At 64.3% G+C, this 13,688-nt stretch overlaps 5 protein-coding genes across 5 annotated transcripts; 2 read left to right on the top strand and 3 right to left on the bottom strand.

The window, feature by feature from the left end:
• Nucleotides 1-508: 508 nt before the first annotated feature.
• MNEG_8084 (hypothetical protein) lies at nucleotides 509-1,424 on the bottom strand (the record flags this gene model as incomplete). The annotated part of the gene is made up of 3 exons (XM_014043447.1): nucleotides 509-701; nucleotides 1,005-1,216; nucleotides 1,401-1,424. The coding sequence occupies 3 exons, from the start codon at nucleotides 1,422-1,424 to the stop codon at nucleotides 509-511; spliced, it is 429 nt and encodes a 142-aa protein (XP_013898901.1).
• A 1,543-nt stretch (nucleotides 1,425-2,967) lies between these two features.
• MNEG_8083 (hypothetical protein) lies at nucleotides 2,968-3,766 on the bottom strand (the record flags this gene model as incomplete). Its single annotated transcript, XM_014043446.1, has 3 exons — nucleotides 2,968-3,060; nucleotides 3,442-3,543; nucleotides 3,761-3,766. The coding sequence occupies 3 exons, from the start codon at nucleotides 3,764-3,766 to the stop codon at nucleotides 2,968-2,970; spliced, it is 201 nt and encodes a 66-aa protein (XP_013898900.1).
• Nucleotides 3,767-4,075: 309 nt separating this feature from the next.
• MNEG_8082 (CysQ protein) lies at nucleotides 4,076-5,707 on the bottom strand (the record flags this gene model as incomplete). Its single annotated transcript, XM_014043445.1, has 6 exons — nucleotides 4,076-4,225; nucleotides 4,338-4,433; nucleotides 4,633-4,820; nucleotides 5,045-5,114; nucleotides 5,369-5,452; nucleotides 5,687-5,707. 6 exons carry the CDS (start codon nucleotides 5,705-5,707, stop codon nucleotides 4,076-4,078), a joined length of 609 nt encoding a protein of 202 aa, XP_013898899.1.
• Nucleotides 5,708-6,690: 983 nt separating this feature from the next.
• MNEG_8081 (putative Diphthamide biosynthesis protein 2) lies at nucleotides 6,691-9,195 on the top strand (the record flags this gene model as incomplete). Its single annotated transcript, XM_014043444.1, has 6 exons — nucleotides 6,691-6,759; nucleotides 6,932-7,012; nucleotides 7,217-7,474; nucleotides 7,605-7,996; nucleotides 8,093-8,297; nucleotides 8,638-9,195. The coding sequence occupies 6 exons, from the start codon at nucleotides 6,691-6,693 to the stop codon at nucleotides 9,193-9,195; spliced, it is 1,563 nt and encodes a 520-aa protein (XP_013898898.1).
• Nucleotides 9,196-9,826: 631 nt separating this feature from the next.
• MNEG_8080 (Amidinotransferase family protein) lies at nucleotides 9,827-13,657 on the top strand (the record flags this gene model as incomplete). Its single annotated transcript, XM_014043443.1, has 11 exons — nucleotides 9,827-10,156; nucleotides 10,538-10,711; nucleotides 10,978-11,100; nucleotides 11,203-11,298; nucleotides 11,490-11,564; nucleotides 11,802-11,999; nucleotides 12,158-12,251; nucleotides 12,501-12,603; nucleotides 12,862-12,952; nucleotides 13,407-13,469; nucleotides 13,622-13,657. The coding sequence occupies 11 exons, from the start codon at nucleotides 9,827-9,829 to the stop codon at nucleotides 13,655-13,657; spliced, it is 1,383 nt and encodes a 460-aa protein (XP_013898897.1).
• Between the last annotated feature and the right edge of the window lie 31 nt (nucleotides 13,658-13,688).

Below are 13,688 nucleotides of genomic sequence, written 5' to 3'. Positions count from 1 at the left end.
GGGCACGACCAATGGCACAGGTTTGGGCGCCCGGGCGGAGCGGACTCACGATGTGGAAGCTCCCGAGGCCGCCGCCGCCGCTGAGGAGGAGCGCGGTGCGCCCGTACGTGTGGCGCACCTCCCTGCGCACGCGAGGGGTTGCCGGCGGCAGGGGCAAGACCTGAGCAGAGGCCCGAGAACCCGCGCTTCTTGAGCCGCCCCCGCCGCTCTTCCTCATTCCTGCCTGCCACCCAGCCACCCTGCTAGCTCGCCTCTGTCTGCCAGTGCCTCGACCCCAGCACTTCCAACAAGGCGCGCTCCCCACCTGAAAAAGGCCAGCTTCTCGTCGTTGCTGACGCCAGCCTCCGGCCAGTCTGTCAGCGTAGACAGCTGGGGGGGAGGGGGATGGAAGGGGCGAATTGAGTGCAACCATGTGTAGTGAGCAACAGGCGCGTGGCAGGCACCCGCCGATTACCGTACTGCTTGGCCAACAAGGCGGCGCAAGGTGCCGCGCTCGCAAGCCAGGCTGTCACCAGGGGCGCGACCCCCGGCTGCCGCCGCCGCCACCGCCATGGGACCATGGCGATGGTTCGCTAGCAGGGCCCCGCCACTGCAGGGCACACGAGTGGGCCTGCGGGGCCGCCCTGTTCACCTGCGTCTGGACCTCCGTGATGTAGCTGCGGATCGTGGAGGGCACCGAGTGGGAGTGCTCGTGCAGCTGGCTGCGGGGACGCAAGGCAGGGCGCGGAGCGGGCGAGGGGAGGGGCGGTGAGGGTTCGATTAGCACGTTCCCTGCCGGCTTGGTGCTGCCGCGTGCCCATGCACGGAGGCCAGGCCGACCCAGTCCGCGCCACCAGGCCGAGCCCCCGTACGCCGCGCTGCCAAGTGCGGCCCCCTGCTGCAAAGCGCCCGCGAGGCCCCCGGCCGGCTGCGGCACCCCCGGACTGCGCCGCTCGCCTGCGGCGCCCGCTGCTGCACGACCGGGCGGCGCCTGCGGGCCTTATGCTCTGTGCGCGCGCCCTCACCTCTTGGCGACGTTGGCAACGTTCCTGATGAGGTCGCTGCGCAGGTTGAACATCATCTCCCGTATGTTGCCGCCCTCGCGCACCTGCTGCAGGTGCTGCAGCTTCTGCAGCAGCAGCTTCCTGTCGTAGAGGCGCCCCTCCTCGATGCCGCAGCGGCCGCCCAGGCGGTTGGCATCCACCTGGTCGAGCTGCTCCGCCAGCTCGCGCCACTCCTGGGGGCAGCAGAAAACAACGCACGCGCATGGTTTCGAACGCGTGCGTTCGACCGCGTGTGGGTGCTGAGCGACGCTGCTGCGGGCGAAAGTGGGACCAGTGCATGGGTGGTGCAGACCGCAGTGCGGCCTGCAGCGGCCCGGGCCGCGCAGTCGATCGTGGCTCGCTGCATAGCCTCCACACCTGGTAGCTGGTCGCTGCTCGCATGCGCTCTCCAAGGTGGCGTATCTGCTGTGCGCGGGCGTCAAACCGCTCCCGCCAGCGGCGCACGAGAGACGACACGACGCCGGCCGCAACAAACAAGCCTGTGAGGAGCGCGGCGGAGGGGGCAGGGGACGCCAACGTCACAATTCAACCGTTTACACGCTGTAGATCACGCCCTGCTTATACAGCGGGCCTGGATTGCCACTATTGAGTCAGAGAGATCGTCCAGGGGCCCTTCCCCCACCGTCCCTCCTGTAAGCTGGCGTCGGAGCAATGCATTGAGTCAGCTACAAAATCATAGCATGTCCGAGGCTGCGTCTGGAGCCACAACAGTGTGGCCCGCGGGCGCCACGCACTCCGCGCCCGCTCACCCAAGATAACATGGCACCGTCTGATGACCTCGACCCCATACTGTCTGCTCCACCTCTGAACCCAGTGATTGCGGGGCAGAGCGGGGCCGAACAGCCACGCCACCCAGTGCAGCACCACCCCCTTGAGCCAAGTCAGCAGCTTGCCGCACGACCGGCCCAAGAACAGCTGTGCCGTTAGCACGCGGCCTAGCGGGGCTGTCAGAGATGTCACGAAGCGTGACAGGGACACTAGGGACAGCTGGAGGAACCAGACGAGGAGCTTGTGCTCCGCGGACTGTGTCTTCAGGGCCCCATAGGGCTTCGCTTTCTTGCGGGGCTTCATGGTATATGCACGAACACGAACTGCACAAGGAAGGCCGAGTATGGGGGCCCAAGGCATCAAGGAGGTCGGCGCAACCGTGCGTCCGCTCAGTGCCCGCCACGCAGCTGTCGAGTGCAGCCGGGCATACTGCCGCTGCTTTTCAGTCTCGCGACATGCCGAATTCGATGTGGATTTGATGACTAGGTTTGGCTATCAGCCGAGGCCGTCGCCGGGCCACCGCGCTGTGTATGCCCGCCACACGGGCGTCGGTTGGCGACAACGCAGCCTTAGTCGAGTTGAGGCACAAACTGCATGCATTGGCAATTCTCTAGCCACTTACAGTATCTAATACTTACATGCCCTATATCCATCATCCTCCACGGTACCAATGCGGCACGAGCACGCATTGCCAGCACACAGCTGGTGGCGGTCCAGTCCGCTGCTGCCGCTGGTGGTGGTTTGATAGTAGTTCCCTAATCAGCCGCACGCCAAGCCCTGGTCCGCCCGCCAAGCACCCCGCAGACGGTTGCTTTCGTCGCACCGCAAGCAGGACCTGCTGCTGATTACACTTCATTGAGACGCCAGCGTGCTTGACTTGTAATCGCACAAGTACATGGCATACTGTCTGTCCCAGGGCCGAGTGGCCTCAGTGTGCCTCACACGTGGTGAGTAGTAGTAACAATGAGCACAATGCTACTTGATCAGACACATTGCCAAACAAAAAACAATCTGTGTGCCATGCACATATTAAAAAACCATGCAAACCGCATGTGAGCGCTGCCCTGGCGGACCAGCGTGGCTGTGCAGGCCCCCTCCCCCAAAAACACCAGCGCCCCGGCTGCCTCAAGGCAAAGCCTATCTGCTGCGCGCAGCTCTACCCGTCGCGCCGCCGCCCAAACACCACGAAGCAGGGGTTCAGCAGGTCCTCCTTGTTGTACTCGAGGGGCCGCTCCTTTAGGACCGCGTCCTGTGGGCGCGGGTTTGGTGAAGAGTTGCGGGATAGCAAACAAGGGAAGCAGGCGGACAGCAGGGTGAGGCAAGAGTGAAAATGGAGGAGAGCCGGTGCTCTTTGGGGGGACAGCCGGGCAACCCTGTGCGCAGAAGGTACCCGCCCGTCAGGTCGACCGCCGCTCGTGTCGCGTGCATGCTTGGTGCAACGAACTCTGTCCGCAAGCGCGTATCAAGCCGGCCATGTTCCGCCGACCGCGCCTGCCGGCCACGCCCTGCCGGCCACGCCCGTCCGGCCACGCCCTGCCGGCCATGCCCGTCCGGCCACGCCCTGCCCGCCGCAGGCGGCAGGTGCCTGCCGTGCCGGCCCTCCGCCTGCCCCCCCCCCCGTGCGTCCCACCTTCCAGTCCTCAAGGAGCTCCCCCTTCCCTGTGCAGCGCCCCGCGTACAGCACCACGCCCCCAGCCTCGCGCACTATGATGTCAGCCGCCGCGGTGTCCCACTGTCCGCAGGGTTTGCCATGAGGCGGGTTTAGGTCACGGGTGCTGGGCGCTCGCATGCATGGGCTGGGGCGTGCGTAGAAAACGCTGGTGTGCCCCGAAAAGCTAGTACGGGTGTCGGGTCGTGAGCACTCGCGCAGCGATATGCACGGCATGTGGGTGATCTGATAACAGCGCCAATCGAGCGCAGCTCGGCTGCGCCATCGTTGCATCGCCCACCTCCATGGTTGGCGCCAGACGCGGATACGCGTGGGCGATGCCCTCTGCAACCTGTGCAAGTGCATGTGCATGCGCAAGGCTGTGTTTGTTAACCTTGACAAGCCCCAGGTGCCTGGAGGGCTTTCCCCATGACATCCGCATCCCTACCCGCCCCAAGACCTCTGCGCACCATCATGAGTTTCAGGCTGCTGCCCATCTGCCGAAACTCTGGGTTCTTGAACAAAGCAACAAAGTCCTGCGGAACGAAGGGAGGACACAGTCTTGGTTCAGATGCACACAGGAAAGGCTCAACTATGAGGGCAGCGCTTAGCCAGGCTACAGCAGCAGCAGCAGCAGCAGCAGCAGCAGCAGCAGCAGCAGCAGCAGCAGCAGCAGCAGCAGCAGCAGCGGCAGCAGCAGCAGCGGCAGCAGCAGCAGCAGGAGCAGCAGTAGTAGTAGCAGCAGCAGCAGCAGATGCATGCGCAGCTGCGGGATTGCCCCGTCAGCACCAGCAGCTGCTGCTATGGCAGCTGGGCGCCAACCTGAACCCTTCACCCAACCAACCAGGCCCTCAAGCAATGGTCCCCAACCCGGCCACCTTGGTCGCGCTGCTCATGTGTGAGGCCGACCCTACGATCACAACACCCTCCTCTGCGGGGTTGAACTCGGCCGCCCTGATTTGGCTGGTGACGCCCTGTCCAGGAATTGTGGACAAGCGGTTCAAGATGGCTTTCAAAACAGCTGGTCTCTATAAGCCCGACTTTGAGGGTGGAAGGGCTCCATGGAGCACTGGTTGCAAGCGTGGGTGCAAAGGCGCCATCATTATCTCGCCCAGAGGCACAGAGCGACCCTCGACGGTCCCTTGACATCATCACCCATCGACACCTGCGCACCTCGCGCCGCACGAACGCGCCGCGCCCCTCCACTGCGAAAAACGTCTCCTTGGTCACGGGCACGTGCAGCACGCCCAGCACGGGGGAGCCGCCCTGCACCAGCGCGATGTTCACGGTGAACTCCCCGTTGCGCTTGACAAACTCCTTGGTGCCATCCAGGGGGTCCACCAGCCAGCAGTACTGGTAGCCTGGGTTCGGGTTAGGGTGCTATAAGCGTGAGGACGCATTTAGATGACTGCACATGTGCTCTGTGGTTGGTGATACCGGAGGAGCTTGCTGCCAAACTTTGCAGGTTGACGCACCGGGATGAGTAGGAGCCAGGGCGCATGATCAAGCTGCAGCACATACAACAGGGGCATGCTGTGGCGTATGGACTCTGATGGCTGGGCAGAACGCCTGCCACCTGGCCCACCTTTTCGTATGGAGTAGGGCAGCTGCTTGTTCTCTTCAGATATGATGGGCACGTGCGGCGCCAGCTCGGCCTTGGAAACGGCGGGGGAGGGTGACAGGAGCGCGCGTGCCCGCGAGCATGGGATACACCACAGCCTCGGCGAGCGAGCCCTCAAAAGGTACTGCGCAAGCCCCTAGTTCGCGGTCGCCCTCGCACACACAGAAGCGAGGGGCAGAGACCAGGCGCATCCACGCAGCGAAGCCGCCGCGTGCGCGCACGCCCATTTGCGAGCTGCCCGCGCCGGCCGCCACAGGGCCGCGGGGCCTAGCTGGTAAAAGGGCTCACCAGGCCCTTGCATATGATGGCGTTGGCCTCTATGTCGGCGCGTGTTAGGGGGCTCATGTCGTCCTTCACCTCCAGCCCCACGTCCTGCACAGCCGGGTTGGTGGTGCAGGGCGCGGGAGTTGCAAAAGGCGGCCCGCATCAGGTGCAGCAGTCATAGGTCTGCGCAGTTCGGCATGCGGAGGCGCAAACACCCTTGAGCAAGGGGCCTGAAAGGCCAGGCCTGGCAGCATGGATCAGGACACCCCACCATACATGCACGGCTCCCCCCGGGCGTTGGCAAATCAACGTCAGCTGCTGCTGCCGCCTCTAGCTGCACACCTCGCTGCTATATACAGCCATGATGGCCTCGCCTGCCGATTCTGCAATAGCAATCACTCTCTCTACAGGCACGTGGCACGTCACCTGAGACCAGGGGTGGTGGGCAAAGGCGCCTTTATTGATGTAATTAGCATATGCCCAAAACCAGCGGCGTGGCTTGAGGGCGATTTGGTGGTGCTTGCCCAGCACGTGGCAGCCTCAAGGCTTCAAGTGCACGCTGGTGGCATGACGGGGGCGACGCAGCGCGGCTGCGGGCAGCTCACGTCGAATTCTACGGCAAGCGCCTGTGGCGCCGCCTGTGTGGAAGGTCCCGCGCCCATCCCTGCTGCTCCTGTTGGTGGGCGTGCCGGTTGATCCCCACGCAAAGATCCTACAAATTAGCAGAAAGGCGAGGGGTAGCTGACGATCAGTTGCACCACCACAAGTGAGCTGCAGGCAACTGGCCTGGCAGCGAACAACTTGATGCAGTTGCTGTGCCGCCAGGGCAAACCACCATGTCCACTGGGGCGGCACGTCCGCCACTGCATCTACCACTGGTGCATGCGCCATCAAAAGGCAACTGACACAGAAGCTTCAGACAACACCTCAAAGCCATAGCTGTGAAAGCACATTGGTAGAGCACCTGTAGCTCAGGCTGTCAGGCAGGTCCAAGCTAGCTTCCTTTCGTTCAGCAGTGCCTGAGGCGGCGAGGGAGATACTACTAGAGACATGAATGCATCACGGTGTGATCAATACAAGGACGAGCTGCTGAGATCACCTAGTGACGACGCATCAGAGAGAAGTCCGGGTTACGCGATCTGGTATGATAATCGTGTGCAACTCCACTCCGACATTTCGAAAAAATGCATATTCACACATTGTATTGGCACTGTGGTCACCTAGCAATAACAGTGTAGATCCGTGGTGGTGCATCAAGCATGGAACACCGGTGGGAGTTAGCCGAAGTTGTGGCATATGTCTTGAACCGCGGATACCGGCGGGTCACGCTGCAGTTTCCTGATGACATGCTGGAGGAGGCACCGGCCGTGGCGCGTGCCCTGCAGAACGAGCTATCTGGCTGCTCCCACGCAAAGGTGGGCTCTCCAGCATTGCAGACGCTCCGCGCTGCGGGCCCATGCGAAGCGTGTGCGGTACGCCGCCCGAAGCCGCCGCCATCGCTGCTCAGCAGTCCTGCACTCGCAGGCCCTGGGATCGACCAGCACAGGTTGCATAAGGGACCCTCTATTCCTGGATCATATGATGCAGGTGTATGTGCTGGCAGACACTACATACAACCCGCTCAGCATCGACGAGGTTGCGGCGCAGCATGTCAACGCAGACTGCGTGGTGCGCTCCGTCGCAGCTCTGTGCAAGCATTGCACTTCAGTGCCGCGTGCCTTTGAGCAGCTGAGGGCAGTTGAGCTAGAAAGACCTGGAAAATTTGTGGTAATGCCGGCACCTTGACCTTGGCGTGGCATGCACCACTGAAGCCCCGACGCCGCTGTTGCATGCCCCCGTCCCCCGCCGTTGCCTCCTCGCACGCCCACCCAGGTTCATTTTGGCCACGCATCTCTCACGCCGGTCACCCGCACGCCGGCGCTCTGCGTCCTGCCCCGCGCGCCACTCGACGTTGCGGCGTGCTGCGGGCACCTCGCCGCGGCGCTGCGGGAGCACGGCAGCGCTGGCGATGGGGGCGCTGGCGAGGGGGCGGGCAGCAGTGGTGTGGCCGACTGGGCGCTGGTGGTTTATGACCAGCTGTACGTGCATGCGGTCGAGCAGCTGAAGGGGCAGCTATTGGAGGTTTATCAGGTGCGTGCTTGGTGGCACCTGCGGGCTTGTGTGTTGTGTCCGCCAATGAGGGTGGTTTGCTTGCCGAGCCCGGAGTGTCGAAGGCTGGGCCACAACGGTCCTGCGTGCCCTCACGCACCTCCTCCACTAGGGGCCGCTGAGGGTGGAGTTTGCAGACGTGGCGCCGCTGCTGCTGGACCCACCCAAAGCATCGACAAGCGGGATCGCCGTGGCGGGCGAAGGCGGCGGAGGCAGCTGCTGCAGGGGCGCTGGCTGCGGCGGCGCCGGCGCAGTTGCGGGCGCTGAAGGGACCGGCATAGCAGGTGCAGCGACGGAAGAACCTGGGGCCCAGCACCCGCCCTGCAGCAGCACAGCAGCAGGCGGACGTTGCGAGGCGGCCGCTGGGGCGATGAGCAGCAGCAGCAGCAGCAGCAGCCGAGATGCAAACGATTACGTCGCAGGGGCAGAGGCCAGCAGCAGCAGAGGCAGCGGCAGCAGCAGTAGCAACGGGTATTCACCGCCGCCACTTGGTGGCCTCATCTGGTGCGCCCCCCCTGGAGGCACAGCGACCCCGCGCTGCATCATTTGGGTCGGCCCCCCCTCTGGGCCCGCGCTGACCCACCTGCAGCTTACCCACAGCGCAGCCGCGTGGGCGGGCATTGACCCCGCAGACGGCTTCAAGGCCACGGCCGGCCTCAGCGACAGCCTGTCGCGGCTGCTGCGGCGGCGGTACTTTTTAGTTGAGAAGGCGCGGGCCGCGAGCATCATCGGGCTGCTGGTGGGGACGCTTGGGGCGGCGGGATATCTGGAAGCCCTGGAGGCACTGCGGAAGCTGGCCGGCCAGGTGGGCTGGATGATGGGGTTTGAGGGGGCAGGTTGAGGAAGGGGGTCGTGGGAGGTGGACAGAGCGAAAGTGTGTGGGCATGGCGTGCGGGCTGAGGGTGAAACGCAGTGGCTGCAAGGCAGCGATCGCAGCCAGGGGGGAGTCAGAGCACAGAGGGCATGCAGCTGTGTAGGACAGTCCGATGAGCTTCGAAGCGGGCAGGCTTGCGGGCCATCTGGCGGCCTCGGCCAGGGGCAGCGGTGGCGGCGCAGCGCACGTCCGCCCTTGGCGTCATGCACGCCCACGGCGCGCACCCAGGCCATGCATGCAGCATCACCACCTGCTGCTCCACCACCCGCAGGCCGGCAAGAAGACGTACACGCTGTTGATGGGCAAGCCCAGCCCCGCCAAGCTGGCAAACTTCCCCGAGATCGAGGTGTTTGTGATGGTGGCGGAGCCCCAGGGGCTGATCCTGGACTCGAAGGAGTTTTTGGCGCCCATCATCACGCCGCACGAGGCGCTGCTCGCGCTTACAGGGCAGCCGCTGGAACTGGGAAGCTACCGGCTCGATTACGGGGAGCTGTTGAGCTGGCACAGGGGGGCTGGTGGCGACGGCGGTAGCGGCGGCGGCGGCGGCCAGGGGGAGGGACCCGTAGAGGAGGATGGGGCCGGGGCGGGCGTGTCCGGAGGGGGTGCGCTCGTCGCTTCGGGCGGGCTGCACCTTGGCAGTGCGGCTGCAGCGGGGGACCCACGGCAGCGACAGGTGGTGGCGCGCAGCGCTGCAGAGTATCTCACGAAGGCGCGGACGTTCCAGGGGCTGGAGACACCGGCGACCGGGGCGGACATCAAGGCAGCGGAGCTGGCTCTGCCAGGGCGCTCTGGGCGGGCCGCGGGGTATGTTGATGAGCCAGGACATTGACAGCATGACATGCTTCAGGTGTAACGCGCTGAGCTTCAGTGCGAGGAGCCGGTGGCTGCACCGCGGCACAGTCGCGTCCTTCTGCACTGTGACAGTGATGCGCCCATACAGGCGGGCGAGTCAGCGACGGCCGTGGTGATGAGGTGGTTGCGAGGGGCCGGAACTGTATACCTGAGCAAAAACGGAGTGCATCAGATTCAATTGTGGCTGCCATTGCATTCAAGCAAAGAGCGGGTCTTGGGTGTCGCAGGCACGAACTCACTTGCGCCAAAATCGAAATTTGCCGATAGCTTCATTGATTCGTACTTTCCAACGACATCGGTGATTACGGGCGTGCAACTGCGCGCCGCATTCTCTTTCAGCTGGGATCTGCCGGTAGCATCACGCCGCTGGAACTGGAGGGCTGAAAGGCGGCGTAGGAGGCCCTCAGGTTAGGAGATGATTAATAGTTGCAGCGGCTGCCCGTGCCGCTGTGCCGCACGGGCAGACCGGGCGCGGCAATATTGCGCATTGCCATGCGCGCATGGCGGTGTGGCGCATGTGCACGCAGCCGCCACATGCGACGGGCTTCATCACCGCGGCACCCCCATTCGCAACCCTTCACAGAGCATTTTGAGGCCTTGGTTATCTCATGGAGACGATTATTGAGAGCCTGACGCTGGGCGGCCGCAAGTCGCAGTCACCAAAATCGATTGCGCTCGGCGGCGCGGCCAACGCCGCAGCCACCCCCATCAACATCCCCTCCGCGGGAGGCGCGGCGGCGGCGTTGGCGGCGAACGCCAAAATGAACCACGCGCAGTCCTTCCTGGACTGTGAGTCCGTGCTGATGCAGGCAGCGGTCAAGAGCCCCAAGCCGAGCACGCCGCTGGCGCTGCAGCACAACGTGTCGCGGCCGGCGCAGCAGGGGCTGCTGGGCGGGGAGCTGCTCGCGGTGCAGGAGGACGAGGACGAGATGGCGCAGGTGGGCCGCGCGGCGCCGCTTGGGCTGGGAAGGCCAGGACGTGCAGGGCGGCTGCATGCACGCTGTTTGTTTGCACGCCCTGGGGGCTGGGCTGCATGCCTGCATTGGGCAGGAGCCCAGCGGCGGGGCCTGCTCCTGAGCTGCGCCCTCCCGTGGCGCTCTATCAAAGGGAGCGCGGCGCAGGTGTGGTGACCGCGAGGGAACAGGGGGAATGGGCAAGCGGCAGGGCAATTCAAACAGGGCCGGCACTGAGGACGGCGTCGGCGAACACGCATTTGCACCGCCAAACAGCAGTTGTGCTGTGACGCAGGGTGCAAACGGGCCCAGCACCCTTGAAACTGCACCCCTTGCGTCTGCCCCTGCCCATTATGTGTGGCGCAGGTCGTCATTGTGTGTGAGCCCGAGGGGTCTTCCCTGATGATGGGCGGCCTGCACCCCCGCGGCTCCCTTTTTGAGCGCCCGGTCAACATCGAGAGCGCCAAGGCCCACCACGCAAACTTCAGACAGGCGAGCGCAGGAGATAATTATGTGCCGAGGCACAGGCCCTGGCCCCTGGTGCTGCTGCAGCCGCGCCCTGCCGGGCTCGTCGCGAGGTTTCGGGCACAATGTGCGCAACGTGCGCATGCAAAATGCTGCTTGAACGCGCAACGCTCGCCTACGGGCGCGCATGTGTGTGCGCATATGCCTGCGCACATGCGGGCACACACACGCGCACATACGCACGCACACAGACACACACACACACACACACACACACGCACGCACGCACGCACACGCATGCGCACACACACACACACACACACACACACGCGCGCGCACAGGTGCTGCGCGAGCACGGCGTGCGCGTGCTGACAGTGCGCGAGATCCTGGCTCACGGCGTGGAGGAGCACATGGGGGCGCGCGTGGCGCTGGAGAACCTGGCCATGTCGACACTCCAGTACAAGGTGAGGGGCCAGGGGTGCGCAGCTGTGGGAGTGCTGGCTCTGGTTTTCTCAGCTGGTGAGGGGTAGGTGCAGTGTGTATTAGGCGTCTGATGCAGCTGCCAGGCACGGCTGGCTGTCCGAGGCGGCGGCGGCCCCCTTGGCTGTTTGCCGGTTGAGCCGCTGGCAGCCGAGGAAATGCGGCTGCCACCGCCCCACGCGGTCGGGTGGTTGCTGGCCCTGCCACCCCGCAGCTGGCCCGAGATCAGCACTGCTGGCAGTCCTGTGGGCTGGGCCTGGGCCTTGGCAGTACGTCAGCAACCCGCGACATCAGCCCAGCTTGCCTCGCAAGCATGGCACGCGCTGCCACCCAAGTCCCAGCCGCCGTCCCCACCCTTGCCGAATCAACCAAGGTCGCCGAGGGCTTCACCGCTGAGGACATTGCCGAGAAGGACCGCTTCTACTTGACAGACGACTACAAGAGGGAGGTGAGGGCGCCACTACAGCCACGCTGCCCATGCCCCAAGGGCAGGCGGGCTCGTCAATCCTGTGGTTGGAGGGCCTGTAGGCCCTCACGGCTTGCGTCCTTGTTTGAGCCCCGCACCTGGTTTCGCATCGGTGCCAGCTTTGAGAGGCGTCAGGGGCTCCCCTCACGCCTCTCAAGCACCGCCGCCCACCAACTCGTGACCGCCCTGTGCGCCCCGCCCCCCCGCCCCGCCCCCCAGGTCGTCGAGCACATGAGCATTGCCCAGCTGATTGACATAATCCTCATCAACCCCACGGTCGCGCTGACGCCCTCGGGGCGCGACACGGGCTTCATGGCATCCTACACGTTTGCGCCCCTCTCAAACCTGGTCTACACAAGGGACCAGCAGGTGTCGCTGCGGCGCGGCGCCGCGTCTCCTACCCCCGCTACCCCTGCGGTGGCGCCATTGTGTCGCGTGTGCGCTGGGCACTGCGGCTGTTTGATGCACAAGGCCTTGTTTCTTTCAACCCGTTTGAGCCTGGTGAGCATCAACTGCTTCTGTGGCTGCAGCCGATGCCTGACCTGCGCGCCCTCGCCCCTCTGTACCCCCCTTAGATCACCACCTGCAAGGGCATCGTCATGGGCTGCCTGCGCAGCGCACAGCGCCAGCGGGAGGTGCAGCTCATGCGCTTCTGCTTCAACAAGCTCGGTGGGCCCCCCTGGGTTGGTGGGGTTGGTGGGGGCGAAGCCATCCCCCGTGTTTGCCCCAAAGGGGAGGAGGAGGGTAGAGGCATGAACACGTGTCATTGCCGCGACGAGCGAATTCGTGCACGTCCAACCCCCAACATCCTTGGCACAGCGGCTTCTACCCGCCGCACGCCACCCCTGCGCCGCCGGAGTCAGCAACCTTCACGGCTCCGCCCCGTCGATGACACCCCCATGCGCCCCCTCCCCCCAGGCATGCCCATCGTGGGTGAGATCGAGGCTCCTGGGTTCCTGGAGGGCGGCGACTTCTTCCCAATGGGCCAGGACCTGGCGATGGTCGGCATCGGCCTGCGCAGGTGCGCGCCGCTCGCAGCGGCTCAGCTGTGGGCGGTGGGAGTCGAGGAGGTGTGCTGCGTGCGGGCGTGCTGGACCTGCAGGCATTGCGAAAAGCCAATCCCGTGTGACGCGGCGCGTGCGTTAGCTGCTCGCAAGAAGTTGGCGGGGACAATGTCGGGGCTTACAGGTCAGCCGCACGTTCTGTTGACGTTGAGACGACTGGGGACGAATGCGCATGCGTGGGCGCGCGCGTAAACACGCCCCCTCGAACCCCACAGCAACATGGAGGCGTGCCAGCAGCTGATGGACCGGGACCTGCTGGGCACCCGGCGCTTTGCTGTCGTGAGGGACGACTTTGACAAGAACCAGGTGCGTAGGCTTTTGTGTGTGTATATGTCCGGGTGTTGGTGCGTTTGCGTGTGTACATAAGCACAGAGTCTGCGTGCACCTGTGCGCTTGTGAGGCTGATTGACGCGAAGGCGGTGAAAAAGAGAGAGAGAGAGAGAGAGAGAGAGAGAGAGAGAGAGAGAGAGAGAGAGAGAGAGAGAGAGAGTGTGTGATTTGTGCATGTGGCTGCGCACATGCACAAACGCCAACGTGGGAGCGTGTGCAGAGTTGTGTGTGTGTGCGTGTGTGTGCATATTTGTGTGTGTGTGCGTGTGTGTGTGTGTGCATGTAGATGTATATGCATGCAAATACAGCGCGTGCCGCCGCGCCCTGCGGGCTTATGCTGCAGCATGGCAGTATGTACATATGTGCTGATTTGTTGATGCACCGCATGCCCGCCAGCGCAACAGCTACTGCTCCCACCACCTGTCCCCAGGATCGGATGCACCTGGACTGCGTGTTCAGCACCCTGGGCAGCAACTGCTGCATCATGCTGGAGGTGCGCCACAGCTGGGGCTGCATGTGCAAAGGCCGCTTGACGCATCGCTTGGTTGGCAAGCATTCGTGCTTCCGCCGCAGAATTGGAATCCCAGCCAAGGAAAAGGGATGCCTGCCTGCTGAGTCTGCGCGCCCTCAAATGCCATGTCGCAGCGTGCCAGCCGCACCCCACCACCCCTCGTGTCATAGGCCCCTCCCGCAACAAACCCCTGCCCTCCCC

This window comes from Monoraphidium neglectum, assembly GCF_000611645.1.
Source record: "Monoraphidium neglectum strain SAG 48.87 unplaced genomic scaffold scaffold01497, whole genome shotgun sequence".
Taxonomy (NCBI): Eukaryota; Viridiplantae; Chlorophyta; class Chlorophyceae; order Sphaeropleales; family Selenastraceae; genus Monoraphidium; species Monoraphidium neglectum.
The sequence above is the reverse complement of the archived record's forward strand: the minus strand, read 5'-3'. Positions and strand labels throughout refer to the sequence as shown.